The sequence below is a fragment of the Megalopta genalis genome, chromosome 2 (assembly GCF_051020955.1).
Source record: "Megalopta genalis isolate 19385.01 chromosome 2, iyMegGena1_principal, whole genome shotgun sequence".
NCBI classification, from domain to species: Eukaryota; Metazoa; Arthropoda; class Insecta; order Hymenoptera; family Halictidae; genus Megalopta; species Megalopta genalis.
In genome coordinates, this window is record NC_135014.1 from 2575314 (window position 1) to 2602771 (window position 27458).

Consider the following 27458-nt stretch of genomic DNA (forward strand, 5'->3'; position numbering starts at 1 on the left):
AAAATCTCGAGCCGCGAGAGGGTTAATTGGCTTAATTTCCTCCGAGCCCGAGGAACGCCCGGAGAAGTGAAACACGTTTCCCGCCTACTTCTTCCGCGAAACAAAAATGTTGCTCCTTTTACCACGGCCAAATTGTTTCTTCGGCCGGGAGACGTACTTCTTTTCGCCTTAGAAGTCTACTTTCTGTCTTCGAATTCTTTTCTTTGCCTTCGAATTCTTCTTTTTGCCTCCGAATTCTTTTCTTTGCCTTCGAATTCTTTTTTCTTTTTGCCTTCGAATTCTTTTCTTTTCCTTCGAATACTCTTCTTTGTCTTCGAATTCTTTTCTTTTCCTTCGAATACTCTTCTTTGTCTTCGAATTCTTTTCTTTGCCTTCGAATGTTACTTTCTTTTTCCTTTCGAATTCTTATTTCTTTTTGCCTTCGAATTCTTTTCTTTGCCTTCGAATACTTCTTTCTTTTCCCTTTGAATTCTTTTCTTTGCCTTCGAATTCTTATTTCTTTTTGCCATCGAATTCTTTTCTTTGCCTTCGAATACTTCTTTCTTTTTGCCTTCGAATTCTTTTCTTTGCCTTCGAATACTCTTCTTTGTCTTCGAATTCTTTTCTTTGCCTTCGAATTCTTTTCTTTGCCTTCGAATTCTTATTTCTTTTTGCCTTCGAATTCTTTTCTTTGCCTTCGAATACTTCTTTCTTTTCCCTTTGAATTCTTTTCTTTGCCTTCGAATTCTTATTTCTTTTTGCCATCGAATTCTTTTCTTTGCCTTCGAATACTTCTTTCTTTTTGCCTTCGAATTCTTTTCTTTGCCTTCGAATACTCTTCTTTGTCTTCGAATTCTTTTCTTTGCCTTCGAATTCTTTTCTTTGCCTTCGAATTCTTATTTCTTTTTGCCTTCGAATTCTTTTCTTTGCCTTCGAATACTTCTTTCTTTTCCCTTTGAATTCTTTTCTTTGCCTTCGAATTCTTATTTCTTTTTGCCATCGAATTCTTTTCTTTGCCTTCGAATACTTCTTTCTTTTTGCCTTCGAATTCTTTTCTTTGCCTTCGAATACTCTTCTTTGTCTTCGAATTCTTTTCTTTGCCTTCGAATTCTTTTCTTTGCCTTCGAATACTTCTTTCTTTTCCCTTTGAATTCTTTTCTTTGCCTTCGAATTCTTATTTCTTTTTGCCACCGAATTCTTTTCTTTGCCTTCGAATACTTCTTTCTTTTTGCCTTTGAATTCTTTTCTTTGCTTTCGAATTGTTATTTCTTTTTGCCTTCGAATTCTCTTCTTTGCCTTCGAATTCTTTTCTTCGCCTTCGAATTTTACTTTCTTTTTGCCTTCGAATTCTTTTCTTTGCTTTCGAATTCTTTTCTTTGCCTTAGAATTCTTCTTTTTGCCTTCGAATTCTTTTCTTTGCCTTCGAATACTTCTTTCTTTTTGCCTTTCAATTCTTTTCCTTGCCTTCAAATTCTTCTTTTAACCATCGAATTCTCCTTGTCGCCTTCGAATTCTTCTTTCCGCCTTCGAATTCTTCTCTTCGCCTTGGAATTCTTCTCTTCGCCTTCGAATGCTTCTCTTGGCCTTCGAAATAAATCTCGACAATCCTTCGTAAAACAATGATAGAACCGCGCGCGTCCCGCATTATCTCTGTATTTTCATAATTTTCCGCGCACGCGACTTGTTATTATTTTTCATCGCGCACATTGCCCCGAGCTGCAAAACGATTTATGCCATTTACGCGGCGAGTAGGTTGCGGATTCGCATGCAAAACAAACGTTATCCGCGTGAGCCGCGAAGTAGACGTTCCTGTAATTTATACGCGATGCAACGCGCGCGATGTATAATATAATAACGCAACGGTGTTTATTCTCTTCTTTTTCTGTTTTTTTTTTTGTTGAAATTCTTTGAATCGTTTTCACCGCTTCATGCGCGGCCGGGTTGTTTTATGCACTTGAAATCCGGGATCCAACGGCGACACGTTTAAAAACGCCGACTTTCAAAAGAGATTTATGAAGCTTGCGAGATCACGCGCCTCGTTGATCACGCGCTTCATAATGAACATTCTTCCGAAACGGTGTGTAGATCGCGCGAAACATTTGATTTGATTCGGATCTCTTGGGGTTGACGAGCCGGAAAAATAATGGCCAGCGACCAGGGAAATTCGTGTTTTTGCTATCCGCGCATAAAGAGAGCCGCGATCGAGTTCATAAATAATTGCGTTGAAAATATTTCCGTACTTTCGAAATATACCGAGTGCCCGTTCTGATCGGAACCGATTCATTAATTCTCCACTACCATCGAGCTTGCGTAGCCTCGAATGATCTTGATATATAGGTCATCGAATTCGTCTCGAGATGCTCTATCAGAATCTAAATAAAAAACAATATCACCCTATTTAAAAAATCAAGCTCGACCTATATATCTCCTCTACGCCTTCGCCAATAAAAAAAACTATTGACATCGCATTACGTGGCCCTGGAAATCGAACAACTTTTGCCTGACACTTTTCTTTCTATCATTACAAGCAAGCAAGTTATTCAGATAACCTTGTTCGAGATTACTTCAGATGCCTGACCCTGTATACAGAGTGTCCCAGAAATGTCTCGCAATTCAAAAGTGGCGGGTTCCTCGGGTCATTTGAAGCAACTTTTTCCTTTAGAAAAATTTTCTCCGAGGCACCGTTAACGAGTTATTAACGAAAAACAGTGACCAATGAGAGGCGAGCTCGGCTGGCGCGAGGCGACCGAGCCAATGAACGGAACCGGGCTTCGCGCGCTGGTTGGCTGGGCCGCCTCGCGTCAGCCGTACTCGATTCTTATTGGTCACTGTTTTTCGTTAATAACTCGTTAACGGTGCCTCGGAGAACATTTTTGTAAAGGAAGAAGTTGCTTCAAATGATCCGAGGAACCCGCCATTTCCGGATTACGAGACATTTTTGGGACAACCCTGTATATTGATATTTATTATTAACCCGTTGCACTCGAATGGTAACTCTGAGGCACCGCTGAAGGTCGTTGTATCACGTAACGAAATAATGTTTACGTTATTATGTTTGTTTATATTGAAAAGACTATTAAAACGATAGCTGCTCTACGAGTTACAAGACTCGATTTTGTGCGCATAAACTGCGCTAAGTCGTATAAAATAGAAACAGCGTAGATTAGAAAATGCTATCTCGGATTTAGAGTTAAAACGACCTCGAGTGCAAAGGGTTAAATTACATCCAATCCGCAAGAAAATACAGCGAAGAAAAAAAAATCGCGGCAGAACAGAGTCCGCAGCTTCTGGAGATTTCTCGACGTGAAATTTCGATCGACCTTGGCGTCCTTTGTCTTTCCGCGGGGAAGACAGCGAGCCCTCGGAGCTTCTTTCGCGTCCGAGCTCCGTTCATCCCGGCGGTTCACGGGTTTCCCGGTCGACCAACGTCGGCGAAACGCGGCCAATTATCGTCTGGGAATCTGGCGGGCCAAGAGAACGGCGTGTCCGCGAGGCTTCGCCCGAAGGATTCCGCCGTCATATTTCCGGTGTCGTTGGATCGGTGCTCGCCGGGGCCGCGGCGTCCTTTATTTCCGAAGCAGATCAAAGGAATCGGCCCCGATCGTTCGCCGCGCGCCGGCACAAAGCGGGAACAATGGCCAGAGAAACGAGCCGCGGATCCCGCCGAAACGGTTCTCCCGACGGTTTATTGGACGTCGACGCGACTAATTGCCGCTGTTTCGACGGCCCGCCGATTTTTCTCGGCGAGGGACACGCGCGCGCGTCCTTCGCTCGCCCTGCCGGCCCTTTGTGTCCCGTGCCTTTGCGCCGGCTAATGGAAGAACGTCCCGCCGAAATATAAAAACCGAAACGCGCGCCGACCGCAGACTCGAAAACGGTGATTAAACAGTCCGGCCGAGCGGGCCGGCCGCAATCGAACGTATCGGAACGCGATGTCCGCCCGAAAATGGTCGGAGGACGCGCCATAATAACGCGGCCGGTCGATCGAACCCCGGAATTTTTTGCCGGGCCGTCGCGCCGTTTCGCCTTTTCTGCGATCGGCGCCGTCGTTTTATCGGCCGGAACGGAACGATCGATGAAATGCGATCTCTCGCGTTTTCGGTTACTGTGCACGATTCGCTCTTTTCTTTCGCGACCGAACAGAGGCGGCCCGCAAAAGGGTTCGCGCGCCTTTCGACGCGTTCGGCGCCGCGCGAGCCACCTATGGGTGACGCTAATTTTTAACCAGTTTTCAACCGATTTTTGACGTTCGTTTTTATCGTAATGCGTTGAACGAATTGAATGTTACTAGGATTATTATATTACTACATTTCCTACTACAGTAATGTCTCTCTAATTGACGCTCAGATTGTCCACAGAAATAGACAATTTGGGAGGAGGAGATACGATTACTCGAGCCTTGCGACTCGTTTTTATAGTTACCGATTTTCAACGATTATAAAAACGAGCCGCAAGGCTCGAATAATCGTATCTCCTCTTCCCAAATTGTCCATTTTTCTGCACGATCTGAGCGTCAGTTAGGGAGACATTACTGTATTTCCTAACTTTCGCTTTGTAATTTCGGTTTCGTTGATTAAATGACTTCGATTTTGTGTGAATTTTTCGAGACGATACGTTGAACAAATTAAATGTTACTAGTATTATTATATGACTACATATCCTATGGTAAAGTTTTGCTTTCTAGTTTCGGTTTCGTTAATTAAATGACTTCGATATGCTGTGAATTTTTCGAGGCAATGTCTTGAGTTTGAAGAATTAGTAAAAATTAGAAAAAATTAAATGAAACAATTGCAATAGTATTACCATGCTACTTGTACAGGGTAGTACGTGGGCTCCTATGAAACAATATTTAACGACAATATATTAGAAAATGGAATATTCACGTGTTCAAATTGTAAAAAGAGCATAATTGCGATCTTCCTGTTCAATTTGTTAGTAGTTCCACTTTGTATTATAAAACTTTATCTATTAAATATACAGGTGGCATCACTCATACATATGTATAATGTACACGCATAGCATAGTTTCGGTCGCAAACCTCCCAGGACACCCGGTACAGTAAGTTCTCCCCAATTTCCCTTCAGCTTGCAAACACAACCTGAAACAACCTGAAAAGAAGCAAACCCAATTATTCGAGCCCCGCGCCTCGTTTCTACAATCCTAATCGTTTCTATAACCCTTTATAATCCTTCTATAATCCTAAAATCGCGCCGCAAGGCTCGAACACAATCGTCTCTCCTCCTCCCAAATTGTCCATTTTCGTGGCAAATCCGAGCGTCGATTGGAGGCGAATTTACGGCATTTCGAAGCCCGCGATAAAACCGTGAATATGCCGCAGCGAATGATCGAAAGGCAGCTCGGCGTATAGGATCGGGGAATCGCGAGGCAACGGGAATAATGGAGAGAGCGGTGGTTGAAAGATCGAAAGGGTTGGAAAGTTGTTCAGAGAAGGCGGGAGGAGGTGGCGTCCGGGAGGGCGCGGACGGCAGGAGGGCGGTCGTCGGACACGGAACGTGATGTAACCATCACGACGTAAACACGCACGGTTTTCAACGGAATGTCAATATTCGACAGTTCAATTAATCCCCGATGTATCATCCCTGCGGGGTCCGGCGGCGCGGAGGGGCGTGGACGGCCGCCGGATGGAGGGCATTGTGTCCTCGGAGCGGCCGCGCATTCCGCCCGTAGCGAAAACCACGAACGCCGCCGCGCCGCGCCGATGCCGTTCTGGCACACAGTTACAGGAACGGCCCCGTATCCGGGGAGAAGCCGGACCCTCGCTCGATATTGTCTCCCCGTAAGTGCCACGGGAAAATGCGGCTGACACTTATGAGGCTACATTTCTCGTAGCTCCGTCGCTTCTTCCCGCAGTTTTCTGCGCCCCCTCTTTCTCTCGCGACGCTCTCACCCTTTCTCCCTCTCTCTTCCTCTCACTCTCTCACTCTCTCTCTCTCTCTCTCCCTCTCTCTCTTCCTCTGTCTCTCCTTTTATCCAACATCCGGTTCCAAGGAGGCGTTCTTGCCTGCGCTCGACGCATGTCTGGAATGCGACGGGGACGGGAGAAGCTGCCGATGCGTCTACTGTTTTCCACGTCGATAACAATGGAAAGCTCCCTCGCCCGTCTCGCGAGCCTTCTTCCCACCTTCTCCTCGCATCCTCGACCCTCGCAGTATAGTCTTCGCAATCGCTGCGTCGGATTTTCGATGTTCGCTGACCCCGATCCTGACTAAACTGATCGAACCGTCGCGCTGTTAGGACGTTTCGGACCCGTTGCAGAGATTTCGAACGCGATTAGTTTGGGGTGGCCGGGTCAAAGTTGGCTCAGTGAAGTTCCGAGGAGGATATAAAACGTTCTCTCTCCCTCTCTCTCTCTCTCTCTCTCTCTCTCTCTTGGTTAAAGAATGATAAAACTTTGAATTATAGTTGAACGTTTCTTCTCTATATATAATACGAAAAATTCTTAGGACCGTCCCCTTGCCGGATGTACCACGATTTTCCGAACATCCTGTATATATACACTGTACTGTATTATATACTTCACTATAATGCACTTTACTATATTCTACCATAACATTTTATCATAATTTTCCAAGAATTTCGGACATGTGACAAGCCGAAGCGTCTTCCAGAGAAATTCGAGAATTTTTGCATGTAGAATCATCCCCTTGCAGATTATACCACGATTTTCCTAACATCCTGTATACGATATACTTTGCTATATTATATACTTCACTATAATGCACTTCGCTATATTTTACCTAACATTTTATCATAATTTTCCAAGAATTTCGGACATGTGATAAGCCGAAGCGTCTTCCAAAGAAATTCGACAATTTTTGCATGTGGAATCATTCCCTTACAGGCTATACCACGATTTTCCGGACACGCTGTATACAATATACTCTACTATATTATTTACTTTACTATATTTTACCATAACATTTTATCATAATTTTCCAATCATTTCGGCCGCGCCACAAGTCGAAGCGTCTTTCAAAGAAATTCGACAATTTTTGCATGTAGAATCATCCCCTTGCAGGCTATACCACGATTTTCCCAATACCCTGTATACATACACTGTACTATATTATATACTTCACTATAATGCACTTTACTATATTTTGCCATAACATTTTATCATAATTTTCCAAGAAGTTCGGACGTGCGACAAGCCAAAGCGTCTTCCAAAGAAATTCGACAATATTTGCATGCAGAATCATCCCCTTGCAGATTATACCACGATTTTCTGGACACTCTGTATATATATATACTTTACTATATTACACTCTATTATATTTAAACATAACATTTTATCATAATTTTCCAATAATTTCGGCCGCGCCACAAGCCGAAGCGTCTTCCAAAGTAATTCGACAATATTTGCATGCAGAATCATCCCCTTGCAGATTATACCACGATTTTCTGGACACCCTGTATATATATACTTTACTATATTACACTCTATTATATTTTACCATAACATTTTATCATAATTTTCCAATAATTTCGGCCGCGCCACAAGCCGAAGCGTCTTCCAAAGAAATTCGACAATTCTGTTCGCAGCTAAGTCGCAAAGTCAATACCATAAAAATCCTAAAAAAAACCAGACTCTCCTTCAACGCGCGTCTTTATCCGTCGACCACCGAGCGTCCGCGCACACACGAATCATTGACCATAGTACAGGAGTATCTCCTCGGTCGGGACAACGCTAATCGTAGAACGCGAATATGCGCTCTCCTCTGTCGGAACAACGGTAATCGGAGCACGTGAATGGGGTCCTCCGTTGGAACAATGCCGGCCGAAGTACGCAAATGTGATCCGTACTTGAACAATACTGATCGAACGACGTAAATCCGGCGATGTTTGCCCGCGGCACACATCGGTCCCCGACCGGAAGCGTCGTCCTCATTAAGCACGCCTTCATGAACCAATTATTTCGCGCCTGAACAAGCGCGCGCGCGCGCGCTCGCTCGCTCGCTCGTAGACAGGACCTTTAACGACGACGTAAATCCTGACGCGAACGCGGCGAGGCCGGGGAATGTTAATACGACCCGAAACTTATGGAAAACCATTCTTCGCTCGCCTTACAAGGCGGTCCCCTTTATCTTCTTTCAAATGGCCGCCGCGGAGCGGAGAATGGCCGTGTAATGACCTTGGATGACCAGCATTTTCCGCATTCCCGGCGTCGCCCATTCTCTCCCCAACCCCCTCCCCGGTCCCTGTCCCGTTGTCCCGCGGCGTCCGGCCGCAGAACGCTGTCCCAGGGGCCGGAATGCGGTCGCCGCAGTTTTCATTCACACTTTCGCGGGCCCGCGGAATCGCGAATTCCGGGCGGCGCGCGTGTTATCGCGCTTGTCCGCGGTGTCAGGCATAATTTCGTCGCCCACGCGAGCCGTTCCTACCGACCGTGGAACCGTTGCCGCGTACACGCACACAGGCAGACAAAGAGAGAGAGAGATCGCATGCTCGGCGGCGTTGTCCTCGAAAGAAACATTTCCGTGACGCGGGAATCGTGCCGGATCGCGATTTCCGGCTACGATCTGGCTTAACGAAGATTTACGGGCTACATGGCCCCGCGATTTTCTCTTCCGTTCCAGAACGGCCGAGCCAGTAGCGAGAGCAGCGAGGACGGCGCAGGGAGCAGCGCGAGCACTTCCAGAGGAGCCGGCAGCGGATTCGGGCTCGGCGGCGGATGCACCGGCGGATGGCGCAGCGTCTTCGGCGCGGTTTCCGGCAGGGAACTTAGGCTCTACGAGTGCGCCCCTTGGAGCCCCGAGGCTTGGGCCTCGCCCAGCATCACGTGCCCTTTGATAGCCACCAGGTTGGTCGATATATGATTTTTGTTCTATTGTTTTGTGGTAATTTATTAGGTGTTTTTCGGGGGAGCTTTGATCGTTTGTCTCTGCGTGCGCCACCGTTCAGTGGATTTTATCATTATAATGGAGTTTTATTCGAGAAATTTGTTGGAGTTTTTATCTAGAGAACAATTGAGACGAATGAGATCTTAATTTAAACAAGAATTCGCAAGAGTATGATTTTAGTCGAATTGGAAGTCGTTCGAATAAGAATTTATTTAAGTAGGAATTCATTCGAATACGAATTCATTCGAATAAGAATTCATTCGAATACGAATTCATTCGAATAAGATTTCATTCGAATGAGAATTCAATCAAATAAGAATTTTTTCGAATAGGAATTCACACTCGAACAAGATTTCATTCGAATAAGAATTCACTCAAACAAAATTTTATTCGAATAAGAATTCAATCTCGTACAGGATTCCATTCGAATAAGAATTCACTTGAATCAGATTTTATTTAAATATAATAGGAATTCATTCGAACAAGAACTCATTCGAATAGGAATTCATTCAAATAAGAATTCACTCAAACAAGATTTTATTCAAATAAGAATTCAATCGTACAGGATTTCATTCGAATAAGATTTTATCTAAATAAGAATTCATTCGAATAAGAATTCATTCGAATAGTAATTCATTTGAATAAGAACTCATTCGAATAAGAATTCAAATGAATAAGAATATATATATATATTCATTTGAATAGTAATTCATTCGAATAAGAATTCATTCGAATAAGAACTCATTCGAATAAGAATTCAAATGAATAAGAATATATATTCATTCGAATAGTAATTCATTTGAATAAGAATTCATTCGAATAAGAATTCATTCGTACAGGATTTCACACGGCAAACAATCGATTCGAACCAAAACGATACAATATAAAATACTTTTTCTAACCAAGTTCATCAAACCAAGATAAATCCCAACGAGTAGTATAAAGAGTCATCGCTCGAGAGTCATTCAACACTGCCAATTCGATGCCCGCAGTCAACGCTCTTCCCGAAATCTTAAATAATCCCGTCGAGAACCATTAGCACAAGTAATTTAGCTCAGAAGCTAGTACTCCGTCCGGGAAGCTGGCACAAGTTCTTCTCAAGCGCGATGCGATCATCGCGTCGCGCCATAAATCATCCGAATTCACAAACACATTAGGACACTTTAACCCGAGTGCGAGAGGAGCCCCGCGGAAGATAGATCCTCTATCCTGTATGCATAGAGAAGCGCGAGTATCACGGACGGGACGCGTTGATCGTCGTCCCAACGATGCTCTGCAGACGGACAGCCGGCTAGGCGAGAAGATGTCGCGTCGTAGTACAGTAATTTCTCCGAGAAATGTTCGGAGGTCGGAAATGAAACCGGCAGATCCGAGAACACTGAGTCGCGATTCTTCGGGCCTCGCGGCTCGTTTTTAATAGAAAATAATATTCGAATATATTCGAATAAAATCTTGTTCGAGCGAATTCTTATTCGAACGAATTCCTATTTAAATGAAATCTTATTCGAGTGAATTCTTATTCAAATGAATTGTTATATTCGAACGAATTACTATTTAAATAAAATCTTATTTGAGTGAATTCTTATTCGAATGAAATCTCTTGTTCGAGAGAGAGAGAGAGAGAGAGAGAGAGAAAGAGAGAGAGAGTGATAATAATGTCATTAATATGAATACATAGTAATTCTAGAATAAAAACGGTGACTTAACTTTTTTATTTCTAATATTTTGCCACGATTCGAAGGCAATTCGGAGGCCACGTGACTCGATTCGAAGGCAATTCAGAGAATACATAACATGAGCATAGTACAGAAAAGTGGATATAAATTGGCCAAATTTGAGTGACGATAACTCCGCGATAAATCACCTTAGGACGACGACTCTGTTTTTAAATTAAAACTTGGAATCTCTACTTTCAAACACTGTACTATGAATTTTAAGTTTGATGCAACCTCGCCACCGTAACACTTTAAATGTGGAGCCATGTTTGTCATATCGAAAATTGCCAAGTTTGACGAAATGCGCATTGATCAGCTTCGACTGACGGTAGCTCCGTGAAAAATCGTCGCAAGATGATGACTCTTCTTTTAAATTAAAGCTTGAAACCTCTACCTTCAGACACTATACTATGAATTTCAAGTTCCATGTACCATCGTCACTGTAATCCTTTAAATGCGAGGCCATGTTCGTCGTATTGAATATCGTCGAATTCGACGAATTCCACGGACTTTGCAATTGCAATTGGACTTTGGAAAATTTCTCCTCGAGATACCGTTCGCAGCAGAACGAAGTTCGATCTTTCCCCTTTAATTTAAAAGAAAAGAAACTCGGCTGCGATTTTTTCTCGCAAAGTTACAGCAGTTTATAATAACCCTTGCAAATAACCTTTGTGAAATTCACGGCAACCCGAAATTTGGCATTTCCGGGAGAAATTACTGTACGTACACGCGTCTATTGTCTCAGCGACGGTGCTGAAAGCCAGTCGATCATGCCAGACTATAGTCAGACGCCATGAGCAGACACCATAAGGAGACGCCATATGATTAGACACCACAGGCCAGACACCATGGTTAGGCCATGGGAGAGCGGCAACGTAACGCATCCGTGTTCACCGGCACGGCCTGGGGATTACCAATGAGGCACGTCGGATTACCGCAGTTAGCGGTGTTCGTTAGACCGCTATTTTAATTAAGACTATTATACGTGCGCCCGAGTGTTCGTATCGGCGGTGCGGCGGGGGGGGGGGGGTGAACGGGCGATACGTGCACGGACCGCCAACGCGCGGCGCGTACCGTACCTGATCCGCGCCGAGCCGAACCGGATCGTGCCGAATCGAACGACTATGCTCGCGATTCGTTTCGCGACCTATCGATTGTAATTATCGACGCGGCGGCTCGCCGTTAAACGAGGAGCCCACCGACGCCGCCGCGCCGCGCCGGTTCCGAGGATAGAATTTAGAAGCTGCCGCCCAGCCGGGGCCGGGGCCGGGGGACTTTTGCGAACGTGGAAATTGGCTTCACCTATTGCGGCCGGGAACTGCTTCGGCGCGATTTAACCCGGAACGAATGAATTAGAGAAAGCTACGATCGGCTTCGAATTAATATCGAATCGGAAGAACGGTGGTTTAACGTAAAATTAGCGACTCCTGGGTGGCCGCGGGGATGTGCAGACCCGATCGGGTCGGCGGCGGGAACGTATACACGGTGGCTCACGAAAATATTCGTGCAACTTAAAAGCGGTGCGATAACTTTTTTTCAGATTCGACCATATGATTTGAATATTTATATTTTTAATATTTCTTTTTTGGATGATAAAAGGACTAGACGATGACTAAAATGCTCTTTTTTCTTAATTCTGCTGTTACTTGAAGTGACTGAAACAATAAATAAATTTCGTAGATCTCGGATTGTAGCATCCATATCTAATATACAGGGTGTCTCGTAATTATGTGAACACCTGGGAAGGCTGATTCCTGAGGTCATTTAGAGTAACTTTTTTCTCAGCGAAAATATCGAAGGGTTGCTGCAAATGACCTCGGGAACCCCTCATTTTCAGATTGCGAGACATTTTTGGAACACCCTGTATATCGTAGAACGTATTAGCTACTATAACGGAGCAAATTTAATATATAACATGCGTATCGTTTAATATATAATATTTATCATACCTAATACAATAAATATAATATTCATATCTAATATACAGGGTGTCCCGTAATTATGTTAACACCCGGAAAGTGCTGATTCGCGAGATCATTATCATCGTAACTTTTTCCTCAGCGGGTTCCTCGGGAACCCCTTATTTTCGGAATGCGAGACATTTTTGGAACACCCTGTATATCGTAGAACGTATTAGCTACTATAACGGAGCAAATTTAATATGTAACATACGTATCGTTTAATATATAATATTTATCAACCGGCTCGTTGCTACAGCGCAAGGGGTTGGATTACATTATTTTAGGGTTGACAGTCTGATGAGTTGAATTGAATTCGTTCATTTGATCGGCCCGATGCAAAATTGTAATTGCAGGTTGACGGGTTATGAAATCGATTCGATACATTATTCAGCAGTAGTATATGACCCACTTTGGTCAGACACTGTAACAGAAAAGTGTATTCCAGGGTTGACAGATCGCGGAACGAATTCATCGATGACTATTGGCATAGTGCTATAGTTTAGTCAAATACAAAGCTCGTAGGATTGTTTCACGAACGAACGCGAATAAACAGAAAATTCCAATACTTTTTCTATATTTCCTATTTCAATTAGACGGAAAATTCGTAGAATTGTTCAACAAAGGAATAAATAAAAAAATTCCAATACTTTCTCTATATTTCCTACTTCAGTTAGATGGAATGTTCGTAGAATTGTTCAACAAAGGAATAAATAAAAAAATTCCAATACTTTTTCTATATTTCCTACTTCAGTTAGATGGAATGTTCGTAGAATTGTTCAACAAAGGAATAAATAAAAAATTGCAATACTTTTTCTATATTTCCTATTTCAATTAATTGGAAAGTTCGTAGAATTGTTCAATAAAGGAATAAATAAAAAATTGCAATACTTTTTCTATATTTCCTACTTCAATTAGACGGAAAGTTTGTAGAATTGTTCAAGAAAGGAATAAATAAAAAATTGCAATACTTTTTCTATATTTCCTACTTTAATTAGTTGGAAAGTTCGTAGAATTGTTCAAGAAAGGATTAAATAAAAAATTGCAATACTTTTTCTATATTTCCTACTTTAATTAGTTGGAAAGTTCGTAGAATTGTTCAACAAAGGAATAAATAAAAAAATTCCAATACCTTTTCTATATTTCCTACTTCAGTTAGATGGAATGTTCGTAGAATTGTTCAACAAAGGAATAAATAAAAAATTGCAATACTTTTCCTACATTTAATCAACGTTTCGAAGAACATTGTCGCTTCTCGTAATTTCTGTGAAAAAGCTCACTAAATCCGAAGCCTAGTTACCATTAAAAATCTCGCTCGCGAGTCAGACTCGCGAAATCACGAAAAGGGGTTGAAATCGCTGTAAAAAAATGAAATTAAAAATATTTTACAGTACCCGAAACGTATAAATTTCGACGATCTCGCGATCGGACGTGCTCCGCGTTTCCAGGCGGCTCGTCCCCGAAAATAGTGGAAATGAAAACCGCCGGGCGGGGCGGGGGGGGGGTAACAACCCCTTGAAAAGCTTCTATTTCTCAGGCGCTATAACAGCTCCTTGGGGTCGGGGGAAGGGGGGTGATTTCTCACGGAGCAGGATTCGCCGGTGAAATAGCGCGAAAATCGTCGCGAGTAGACGTCGCGTGAACACCATCCACCCCTTAATGCCGCGAAATTCCCATATCTACGTCTGACGGTACGTCACTCGGCCTTACCGCCCTCCAGGAGCAACCCCTCGGCTGTCTCTCTTTCGTAGGGGACAGGAGCGGGGCCGAGCTTCTTACATAAATCACGAGCGTTTAACCTCGTTCGGAACGAACTGACGCTCGGGAACCGACTTCCGGCGGGCGAGCCGGCGAGGGTAGGGGGTGGGGGCGAGGACACGACGACGTGCCAACGCGGCTATATTTCAGGGGATGAAACGTACGCGGACCCGCGGCTCGTTTTATCGCGTTATGCCCGCGTGTTTTGCGTGGCGAGCCGGAAATCTTGCTCGACAGCGAATCCCGGGGGCCAGAAAACGCTGCTCCGATCGGCCGAGGATTAATAAACGGGGGCGGCGACGGGGTGGCAGGGGGCGACGGACGGGCCGGGGTCCGGAGAAGATCCGCCCGATAAGCGATTTCGAAGTTCCAAAAACCGGCTCGACTCGTAAATCTCGGCGCGAGCGGAGACAAAATCGCGTCACGAGGATCGGAACCCGCCCTCCTCCTCCGAGCCACCCCCTTATTTTCGATCCGACGGCGCCGCGAACGGTTCGGGGCTTGTTTGACGAGGGTAGTCGGTCTCGCGCGATTAATCTCCGCTATTAATTAACCGAGCAGTCGTTCTCGCGCGTTTCGAGATCACAACCCCCTCTCCCATCCGGCTCGCAGGAGGGCCGAAGATCGCCACCCCCGTCGGCGGTCTGCTCGAGGACCGTGCTCCTTAAGTTTTATAAGCCCGCCGAGCCACGGTTAATCACAACCGGCCCCTCGATTTATCGTCCCAGAGACGTTTAAAGCGCGAATCCGGCGCAGGGGTTGCGGGGTTGCTTCGACGCGACTCCGAAACGGCCCGATCGCCGGCGATCGATGCCTCGTGATTTATCACGCTGTCGCCGGCAACGCTACGGCGACGACACCCTCGATGCGATCTCTCTCTCTCTCTCTCTCTCTTCCTCTTCGAGGCGACTCGGGTCGTACGAATTTATTCCACGGTGTTTTTCGGCCGCGCGCACCCTCGTAAGGGCTGATTTACATCTTCCCCGTTCTGTGTCGGCGGTGCTTTAAATTTGTTGATCGGCTGTCGCTGTGACATCCTAGTCGCATTGCACAGTAGTCGATTGATTTAACCATTTTTATTACTATTTAGTATTTCATTTTTATTAGTATTCCTTTTATTTTTTATTTGTATTCTTTTTGTATTCTCTTTTTACTATTAGTATTCCTTTTATTTTTTATTTGTATTCTTTTTGTATTCTCTTTTTACTATTAGTATTCTTTTTATTTTTTATTTGTATTCTCTTTTTACTATTAGTATTCTTTTTATTTTTTATTTGTATTCTCTTTTTACTATTAGTATTCTTTTTATTTTTTATTTGTATTCTTTTTGTATTCTTTTTTTATTATTAGTATTCCTTTCATTTATTTCCTACTATTTTATTAAATTGATCTTTGCTCGGCCAAAGTATTAGAAATTTCAGGCTAATTTGTAAAATTAGTCTCTTGGTAATCAGCAGGGAAAAATGTTTCGACATCGCCGAGACAATTTTGGTCGTTCTTGAAATTTGAGAAGATCCCTAACGAGAGCAACAATTTTTGTAAGAACTCTGTTATTTAAATAAATAGGGCAGTCCGGCGAGAGAATGCTTGAGGTGCAAATATCCCATCGCTAAATAATAATAACAAACGTTGTAGTGGAATTATAGCGAGCGTGAAGTTATCTTTGTTAATTAAGTTCTTTTTTTAGTTATTTTTATTAAATTGCTGTAATTGAATAATCGAATCGAGTGAGAGAAACAATGCATTGAATGATCGAATGATGTATTGGATGATCAAATGATGAACGAGAAACGAGTTTTAATAGAAATTGTTATTAACGCGCGCGTCATCCTATTTCGCACGAGATTTGCGTTAATATGTCGAGGTTGCGTTTAATTAACTTACGCGAAATATTATTAAAATCAGGATTAATACAAGCGTGTGCTCATTAGAATTTTCTACAATATTTAACAAATTGAATGTTAATTGGCATTTAATTTGGATTTATACAATACAAAATAGCTGAACTAATGTTTCCTATAGAAAATTTTCACTTTCTAATTCCTCGGTCTCATTAATTAAATGACTTTGATATTCCGTGAATTTTTCCAATCGATATTATTATTATTATTATTATTAATTTGGATTTATACAATACAAAATAGCTGAACAAATATTTCCTACAGAAAATTTTCACTTTCTAATTCCTCGGTCTCATTAATTAAATGACTCTGATATTGCATGAACTTTTCGAATCGATATTATTATTATTATTATTATTATTATTAATTTGGATTTATACAATACAAAATAGCTGAACTAATATTTCCTACGGAAAATTTTCACTTTCTAGTTTCTTGGTCTCATTAATTAAATGACTCTGATATTCCATGAACTTTTCGAATCGATATTATTATTATTATTATTATTATTATTATTATTATTATTATTTTGGACTTATACAATACAAAATAGCTGAACTAATATTTCCTATAGAAAATTTTCACTTTCTAATTCCTCGGTATCATTAATTAAATGACTCTGATATTGCATGAACATTTCGAATCGATATTATTATTATTATTATTATTATTATTAATTTGGATTTATACAATACAAAATAGCTGAACTAATATTTCCTACGGAAAATTTTCACTTTCTAGTTTCTTGGCCTCATTAATTAAATGACTCTGATATTGCATGAACTTTTCGAATCGATATTATTATTATTATTATTATTATTATTATTATTATTTTGGACTTATACAATACAAAATAGCTGAACTAATATTTCCTATAGAAAATTTTCACTTTCTAATTCCTCGGTCTCATTAATTAAATGACTCTGATATTGCGTGAACTTTTCGCGAATCGATATTATTATTATTATTATTATTATTAACAGTCAACGTGTTAAACAAACAAACAATTCCATCGGAGGAATATCCACGGGTTTGGAACAGCCATTTCGACGAACTTGACAGTTCGAGGTTCGGAAAATGAATGCCTCGGTCACGTTGGATCGTCGGTGACCGGTTCTACGGTCGCATTAATTTACGAACGAGCTCATTTGGCCGTCGATTCGCCTCGCTCCCCCCCGCCCGGATCGTTTCCAAGAGACTGCGGGATCATAGACGGGGGAGGGAGGGGGAAACGCATAGCGCGGAAGGAATGTTCGAAGTAAGGACCCATCGGTCGCGTAAATTTGTCGAGTGTCGCGGGTCCGGTGATAAAGGAAATCGTTAGTTAAGCGGGCCCCGCGATATTTCTCCACCGGTAATTAATAACCGAACAAGTTGCCGGAGCTCCGGGGGGTAATTTCGGTGATTACTTTAGCGGCGATCACTGTCGAGGGGGCCGGGCTTCTCGCGCGAACGTGATCCTGAAGTTTCCGTGAGCACCGGCGCTAAATCGTTAATTACGATCAGCGCGATTAATCACCCCATTGGCGACGACGGTAATTTAAGCGACAACGGGGCCGACGCACGAGATGTAAACACGATTCGGATCTGGCTATCGACGACTTTCTTCGTCGCCTTCTCACACGTCACGCTCATTTTTGTTTTCTTACGTGATCCTTTATACCAGATTCATCGTCTCAATTTTCTACGGCGTTATTTGATTGGACCGCGAATTCTGTCGATCTTAAGCATTATTGCTTCTTTACTGATTTGTTCATTTATTTTTATTAAGTACAGCGGATCCTGGTCGGTGGATTTTAATTTATTTGTATATTCTTATTGGGGGATTTTAATTTAATTTTATATTCTTGTTGATGGGAATTAATTTAGGTTTATATTCTTGTTGGAGGATTTTAATTTAATATATTCAATTTTAATTAAATAAAATATTTTATTTTAATTTAATATATTTTATTTTAATTAAACAAAATATTCCATTTTAATTGAATATATTTAATTTTAATTATTAAGATATTCTATTTTAATTTAATATATTTAATTTTAATTAAATAAAATATTTTACTTTAATTGAATACATTTAATTTACATTCTTGTCGAGAAGGATATTAATTTAAATTTGTATTCCTGTATTGGAGGATTTTAGTTTAGATTTGTATTCTTGCTGGAGGATTTTAATTTACATTTATATACTTGTTCGGTGATTATAATTTATATTCTTCTTGAAGGATTTCAATTTATTTTGAGATATTTCTGTCGGAACAATTTTAATTTTAGTTTTTGTGTTCTCGTTAGTGGATTATTTGTTTACACGCGTTTCTTTCGAACATCGGCGACCGAAAGACAAAGCTGTCGCTGTTAAGTGACAATGCAATAATAACGATTTATCCGACGGCGGTTCTTTAACGTGTAAGAAAAGCAATTAACCGAGAATAATGAGAATGTTGCGGCGCCCACTGCGAGCATAATGCCGGGCAACCGGTGGTACGATACGTTAAATAAAAGGCAAAAGTCGCCGGTACGTAAAGGGCGGAACGATATAATAGAGGCGGGAAACGTTGCAGAGCTCCTATGGAGAAAATGAAGACGTAAATAGGGGCGCGCAGCGGGAGAAACGATGTAATACGTGCGGCAAAATTTCTCACGATTTTTGTAATAGCGTTCGCCTCGGTAAAGAAGTATATCCAATAATTTCTGATATTTAATATATCAGATTGCTATACTGACATGTTATTATTATATTATAATTAATATTGTATATATTATGTTACAATTAATTATTATTATATATTATAAGTAATATTATATATATTATATATTATAAGTAATACCATATATATATTATATATTATAAGAAATATCATATATATTATATATTGTAATTAATTATTATTATGCAGGGTGTCCCAAAATTATGGTATTTCCGGGAACCGTATGGTTCCTGAGATCATTTGAAGCAACTTTCTCCTTTACAAAAATGTTCTCCGACGCGTCGTTAACGAGTTATTAACGAAAAAGGATGACCAATGAGACGCGAGCTCGGCTAGCGCCAGGCGCCAGGTGATCTCGCCTCCCATTGGTCACTGTTTTCCGTTAATAACTCGTAAACGAAGCCGCGGATCGCATTTTCGCTGAGGAAAAAGTTGCTTGAAATGACCTCGCGAACCCCTCAGTTCCCGGAAATACAATAATATTTAGGACAACCTGTATATTATATGTTATAATTAATTATCACTATATATTATAACGATATATTTAATATATCATCGTTCAATACACAATATAATTCAATAATTTCTCTAAGCAGCTCTGCGACTTCGATAATTACGAAATAAAAAATATTCGTTCGATCGACGAAGCAACAAACTGCGGCTCGAATAAAAGACGCGAGACAATCCGCCGCGCTTTCGTGCGCGAGAGCCAACGAAAGAGCCGGCACGAAAAATCCTCAGCTGGCGGAAGAGGAAGAAAAAAAAAGGAACTGCTGGCGCATCGGATTCCGCGGAAGGCAGCCGGTTCCGGAAGCGAGGCGGTTGCTCGCCGCTTGTTTTCCGGCCTGGCCATAGAATTAACCACACCCTCGAGCTGTCTAGAAGCTCCCCCGGCCCAGGCTGCATTAACTTTCCGGATCGCGAGCACCCCCAGCGAGAGGGAATCCAATTCCAGGGAATGCGGTCATTCTCGCGTCTCTTTTCCCACCGCGCGGCGCCGCCCCGCCGCACCGCCGCCGTCTTATATCGCCGGTGCCGGGTGCCAACCGGTTTTCCAAGCCCGGCGCCCACGGTTACACGCTCCTCGAATCGAACAAATGGACTCGTCTCCCTCAAGGACGGCCCGGCACCGCCGGCACGGTCCTTGGGAATTTTTCGGCGAACGCTTGCGACGATCGTGCCGCCGCCGAACCGGTCGCGTGCCGCCGAACCGGTTCTAATCGACGTCAAGCTCCGTGAACCCGGTTTCTTCGAGATTGCGCCGGGATTTTCAGGACGCTGCGCCGAGCCAGAGGCGTCGATCGCAAGCGTGTATCGAACGATTATTTCAATCGATATCGTCGGACGATTTTTCTCGTGTTAAAGAACGTACGAAAGGCCGTTGATACTATTGCATTTAAATCGTTTAATTAATATCGTTTTGCTGTTTTGTTTTTATGGTGACTGTACTCGTCGAAAACAGCTAACCGGTTAAAAAGGATATATGCTTTGATATTTTTTATTATTATATATTATATATCTCATGCAACTCTGTTGTATTTGAACACAAGAAAAATGGCGAACGTGAAGCTTATACGGTATGATTACAGTAATTACAGTATTATAAAATAATAAATGTAATAAATATAGTAATAATATATAATAATTATATTTAATAATATTAGGTATAATAATAATATATAATAATTGTGTTTAATAATATTATATATCATAATAATACATAATAATTATATTTAATAATATTATGTATGATAATAATACATAACAATTATATTTAATAATATTATGTATAATAATAATACATAATAAGTATATTTAATAATATTATATATAACAATAATATATAATAATTATATTTAATATATAATATTATGTATAATAATAATACATAATAATTATATTTAATAATATTTTGTATAATAATACTATATATTAATTACATTTAATAATGTTATATACAATAATAAAAATATAAAAATATATAAACTGACACGGCAATCACAGTAATTTACACACTTTTCAAAGAAATTGCAACAGAGCTAACTGGTTCAATCCTTCGAATGATTGCAGTGGTTTCGTGAAACAAAATCGAATAAAATATCGTAAGGGTTGTCCCCTAATTAATTAATTTCCCAGCGACACTCACGCCGCAATAATCGCGAAACCATGACCACGGCTAAGCGAAGCGGGAAAAAACTATAAATAGAGAAATTCGTAACGCTGCAACGAAGATACTCGCCGTGTAAAAATGCGAGGACGACGTCGCGGCCCCCGGCCCCGAAACGCGTTTTTCATCGCGCGGCCCCCGCGCGACGGCGAACTTTGAACTTTCATCCCCTTAATCACCGCTCTTTCGCGGAAGGACACGCACCTGTGAGCGGAACAAAACCGGAATACATATTCAACGAGGCCGCATGAAAAACAGCCACTTAAACGAGCCCCGGAACCCCGGGCCACCCCCGCGGAGCCCGCGACACCGCCGCTTATCCCTGAAACTTTATTCCCCGTGGAAACAACTTCCGTATCGGACGATGGCGGCGCGGGGAGGAGAACGGGGCAGGGGGAGGGGCGAGGGCGAAAGCTCCTCGCGGGCGGCTCGGCCACTTTTGCGGAAGGATTTCGCTGAGCCACGGCCGCCGAGAGCGAATATACGGGGTGTCCCAAAAATGTCTCGCAATCCGGGAATGGCGGGTTCCTCTGGTCATTTGAAGCAACTTCTTCCTTTACAAAAATTTTCTCCGAGGCAACGTTAACGAGTTATTAACGAAAAACAGTGACCAATAAGAATCGAGTACGGCTGACGCGAGGCGGCCGAGCCAACCAGCGCGCGAAGCCCGGTTCCGCTCGTTGGCTCGGTCGCCTCGCGCCACCCGAGCTCGCTTCTCATTGGTCACTGTTCTTCGTTAATAACTCGTTCACGGTGCCTCGGAGAAAATTTTTGTAAAGGAAAAAGTTGCTTCAAATGACCTGAGGAAACCGCCACTTTCGGATTGCGAGACATTTTTGGGACACTCTGTAGATCGAGACGCGGCGGCCAACGATTTCATTTTCTGCCGATTGATTCGCGGTCCCCGGTGTCCCACGACCCGTGTCCCCCTCTTTCTACAAACTGGCCCGAACTTTCTCCTTCTGAGGATTTCCCGGCGGCCTATTCCCTTATGTTTTATTCCGCTTTCTGCAGCCGATGGGCGCTTTATGAACGCGTCCGACCAAACGCCCGTCCCATTCCGCTGTCCGCGGCTTGGAAACTTGTCCGACCGGTCTATTCTACTAATCCGACGTTCTTTGTGGAGGTCCCGTTCTACCGAACGGTCCCCCCGGATGCATTTTTGGCGGACGGCTGACTGCAGGATGGCCTGTTCTACTTGGTCAAACGGTCTCATTAAAATCGAGCTGACCAGCCGCGGCTTCGAGCGAGACTTTGTTCAGGCTTCAAGGGATTTTAATCGTTTTATATAGGGGTTCTATGGTGGCCAAACGATTGCCTGTTCTACTTGCTTCTGAAGTCTTATTAAGATTGGAAAACGTGCAAGGGTGACTATAAACTGCTGTAACTTTGCCAGAAAAAATCGCAGCCGAGTTTCTTTTCTTTTAAATTAATGGGGAAAGATCGAACTTCGTTCTGCTGCGAACGGCATCTCGGAGAAAAATTTTTCAAAGTCTAATTGCAATTGCAAAGTCCACGCAATTCGTCGAATTCGACGATATTCAATACGACGAACATGACCTCGCATTTAAAGAATTACAGTGACGATGGTACATGGAACTTGAAATTCATAGTATAGTGTCTGAAGGTAGAGGTTCCAAGCTTTAATTTAAAAGGAGAGTCATCATCCTGCGACGATTTTTCACGGAGCTACCGTCAGTCGAAGCTGATCAATGCGCATTTCGTCAAACTTGGCATTTTTCGATATGACAAACATGGCTCCACATTTAAAGTGTTACGGTGGCGAGGTTGCATCAAACTTAAAATTCATAGTACAGTGTTTGAAAGTAGAGATTCCAAGTTTTAATTTAAAAACAGAGTCGTCGTCCTAAGGTGATTTATCGTGGAGTTATCGTCACTCAAATTTGGCCAATTTATATCCACTTTTCTGTACTATGCTCGTGTTAGGTATTCTCATAGAACTGTTATGTATTCTGCATAGAACTTAAAATCCAGACGAACTGTCTTAAAGTAGAGATTTCAAGCTTTAATTTGAAAGAAGAGTCATCATCCTGCGTCGATTTTGCACGGAGCTACCGTCAGTCGAAACTGACCAATGCGCATTTCGTCAAACTTGGCAATTTTCGATATGACAAACATGGCTCCACATTTAAAGAGTTACAGTGGCGAGGATGCATCGAACTTAAAATTCATAGTATATTGTCTAAAAGTAGAGATTCCATGCTTTAATTTGAAAAAAGTGTCATCGTCCTAAAGTAATTTTTCGCGGAAATATCGTCACTCGAAATTGGCCAATTTATATCCACTTTTCTGTGCTACGCTCGTGTCACGTGGCCCCCTAATTGCCTTCGAATCGTGGCAAGAAATTAGAAATAAAAAATTCAAGTCATCACCGGCATATTGACCGCTGCCTTTCTTCGCCGATTGCCTCGATTTCCCATAAAAACAAATCGCGAGTCCCGAAGAATCGCGACTTAGTATTCTCGTATCCGCCGGTTTCAATTCCGACGTCCGTACATTTCCGGGAGAAATTACTGTCCACGGTCCGGCATCGACGCGTCGAAACACGTGTCGGCCGCCCGACCGGGCGCGACCACTCTCTCCCGACAGGCCCGTCAAAACAGACATTTGTTTCACGGGCTTTTCGGATTTGACGGATTAGACCGGAGCTTCTCGTGCCGCCCGCGCGAGGATATTAATGCGCGTCTGGCGCGAAGCACGAGGCGCGACAGGGCGAACTCCGGGGAATGGGGCTGGGTGCTTCGAGAGAAAGGAGAAAAAAGAATCAAGCAGCACGCCGGAAGGCGCGGCCTTGGCAAAGTCGAAGCTAAAAATTGCGGCCAGATAAAGGTGTTAAGGACGCCATTCGTCTACCTCGCGGCTGACAGCCGCGATAAACTTTCCTTACCGCCGAACTGCTCTCGCGGACTGGCTTAGAGCCGCTTCGCCTCGAGGACGATCTACAAGGCTCGCGCTCGCGTCAGGAAGACGGATACCGTGAAAAACTCCTGCTTCCGAGGATTTACGGGGGTGCGTGGAATTCGGCGCCGATAACGGCCCGCGGTCGGCCGGCTCGATAAATCCAGCGACGTTCTACTTAAAAAATGATCTTTCTCCAAATCGGCGATTATTCAATTGCGATTTCTTCGCGGAACGCCTGTGAGAAATGCCTCAGAGAAGCAACGAAGAGCTTGGAACTAAAGAAACTGAACGAATATTTTATTAGCTTGTCTCCTAAGTTCGCATCTTTTGGGTCATGTTTAACGCTAGACTTACGGAACCCGTCAAAATGGCGGGTCGCCAATTTTTTCATTTACGATCATTCGTATCGTAAAGACACGTTTACGAGTTATTTATTCAATTTATATATGTTACTTGCGGCAAATGTTACGCTAACGACTTGTTAAAAATCAGAATAAATGTCTTATTGTTGCTTATTATGGAGAATTTAACCTTAATACTAGATTTACGGATCCCGACAAAATGGCGGGTCGCTAATTTTTTCATTTACGATTGGGACTCGTCCAGCAGTTACATTCTTAACTATTTTTTAAATCTAAACTTTGTTAATATAAAAGTTATCTTAAAGCGTGATATAACAAATTTTAGCGGTGCCTCAGGGTCACCATTCGATTGCAGAGGGTTAATAGCGCACGTCAGCAATGAAGAAAGAAGTTTATAGAAACATTTTTCTCGCGGAGATATTGTTGCAATTGCAGTAAGCGTGACAGAAAAAAAATCAGAACACCAGTCGTCGAAAAGGAAGCTTTATATTCATCACGTGGTTTACATCTACTACGATAATTACTAACGACTAATTACAGTAATGTCTCCCTTACTGACGCTCAGATTGTCCACTAAAATGGATAATTTGGGAAGAGGAGATACGATTATTCGATCGTCCATCTTTGTTTACAAGCTGAAACGAGAATTGGGAAGAATTTGCTGTTCTTAACCCTTTCGCTACGGCGGTTCAGTCCGCCGTAGCGCCCCTCCTGAACGGAACCACCCGCCGAAATTGTGCACATTGCGCGTGGATAGTGTATTTGGGAAGAAAAGGGATCTTTCTTTAAAACAATATAGTTATAATTTCTGCATAAGGTATAAAGTTATTTAATAGGTAAAAAAAGTTTCATTAACAATGGAAAAAGTGAAGAAATAATATATAATGTGAGGGCTATATAGTGTGCCGCTACAAATGTACAGTAATAAAATAAAACATAATATTCATAATACAAAACATAATACATAATAATTAGTCCTAAAGTTAGTACTTTCGATTTTCTATCCCTTTATGACATGTAACACAATAATAATGGGAAATGCAGGTAGAACAAATATAACTTGAATGGTGTGTCGTTTATTTCGGACTGTCGTTTGTTTGTTTCGTCAAAAGATTCACGCAATAGTAACAAGAGGCGGTGCAGTCCAAAAATTAGGTCGCGATTTTACCAGCATGTCGGATATATCCGGCGTTCGGCTCCGCGAGTGTTCATATGGATGACGGATATATCCGTCGTTCGGAGCGAAAGGGTTAACCAATTAGCTGTCTTCGACGAGTATACTCGTCACGGAGAAACGGCATTATTTTGTGTCACGACGAGTATACTCTGCAGCTAATTACAGTAATGTACAATGTCACAATTTTCGCCCAAATTGTGCAAAAAAATGGACAATTTGGAAAGCGGAGATACAATTATTCGAGTCTTGCGGCTCGTTTTTATAATTGCGGAGAATTTATAACTATAAAAATAAACCGCAAGGCTCGAATAATCGTATCTCCTCTTCCCAAATTGTCCATTCTTGTGCGCAATCTGGGCATTAATTGGAGAGACATTACTGTGCTACGATTGTTACTAAAAATCTGCGCCACGCGTCTGACTCGTTGAGATGCGACAAAGGGTTAAAATACCGTCACGAGGTGACCGCTGCAACGTTTCTAAAAAAGAAAAAAACAGTCCAGAACTTCCTCCGAGTCGCAGCTTCCGAAAGAAAAGCTTTTCGAAAGGAAAGCCTCCCGAATTTCTGCCGCGCGATCGATCGAAGCAAAGGGGCCCGTCCGGCCGCGGATCCGCCTCGATTCGGCCGCGTTATCGACGGAAAAAAAATCGTTTCGGCGTGGAATCGGGGCTCCAAGACACCGAGATAAATTGAATTTCGCGGGTCTCCGGGTTCCCGTAAACGAATCCTCGTTCCCGTCAATCCCGCGGACGAAGCGGGCTCGAGATTCGAGCGGACTATCGCTTTTAAGAGATTCATCGCGCGTTTCGGGGGCCCGGAATGCAACACCCTTTTTCTCCCCCTCTCACTCGCTCTCTTTCTCGCTCCTCCGGCTCGTCGAGCTCCGTATCCACAGGTTGGTAATATCGTTGCAGGGTTCGCGAGAGCGAAAAAAAAATATTTTTTTGCCACGTCACTCACCTTTATTTATTATCAGCCGGTTGGAACGGGCCGCTCTGCCATCAATCCGGATTAACAGGGGCCACGCGCGGGGGGTCCGCGCGGAGAAACGGGAGCACGGTCGGCGGGCGGAGGCGACGGGGGGTAGGGGGGGCTCAACAGGAGCTTTCGGACCACTGTCACTTTTCTCGTTACCGTTGTCGGTGCTGTTGTTGGCTGGTCGCGCCGCGCCGGTGAATATGGATTTGCGAGACTCCGAATCGCGCCGAGCTCTCGCGCGATCCGGATCATATTCCCGCCCCCGCCGCTTGCCCGCCGCTAATCAAATCAACGCCCGGATGCCTTTTTTTCGCCGCTCTATACGGAACAATTTGCCCGTTTCGTCTGCGAGCGAGCGATAAACCCGGCCCGCGATGCGATACACCGGTCCTTCGCCGGGAAAGTCGTTCACGTCGCGCGACCGAATCGCGATCCGATGCTTTCGCGTCACGCGGTACATACTTTGAACCCTTTGCACTCGAACTGTAAATCAGAAATCATTTCTCCGACTTACAGTATTATCATTTTATATGACAAAGCGCATTTTACGCGTGCGAAATCGAGTCTTGCGACCTGCACAACGGTCACGCTTTTGGCAATCTTGTAAATCTGAACTTCGTTAACGTACAAATGGTCTTGGAACGCGATAACGAGAGATTTTAGCGGTGCCTCGGAGTCGCCACTCGAGCGCAAAGGGTTAACAGTGGAACAAACGATTTAGCTCTCAGCCGGTGCAATGATTTTCACAAAAATGATCGATGCAGTGAATTCTCCCACAACCAGTAGTTTCTGCCTGATTCGCGGTCAGACGCGCACAAAAATGGGCAATTTGGGAAGAAGAGACACGATTATTTGCGCTTCGCGTCTCTTTTTTATAATTGTTGACAATCGGCGATTATAAAAACGAGCAGCGAGACTCGCGAACAAGTCGCACCTTCTCTTCCCAAATTGTCCACTTTTGTGCGCATCTGA

At 42.9% G+C, this 27458-nt stretch overlaps 1 protein-coding gene across 3 annotated transcripts in view; it reads left to right on the forward strand.

The window, feature by feature from the left end:
- Syn1 (Syntrophin-like 1) overlaps window positions 1–27458 on the forward strand; it is an 897245-nt gene that overhangs the window by 828007 nt on the left and 41780 nt on the right. For all 3 annotated transcript variants that reach the window (XM_033475740.2, XM_033475741.2, XM_076528684.1), the window contains exon 5: window positions 8577–8800. In XM_033475740.2, the coding sequence (XP_033331631.2) occupies window positions 8577–8800 (224 nt within the window). The remainder of the gene's footprint in view (window positions 1–8576; window positions 8801–27458) is intronic.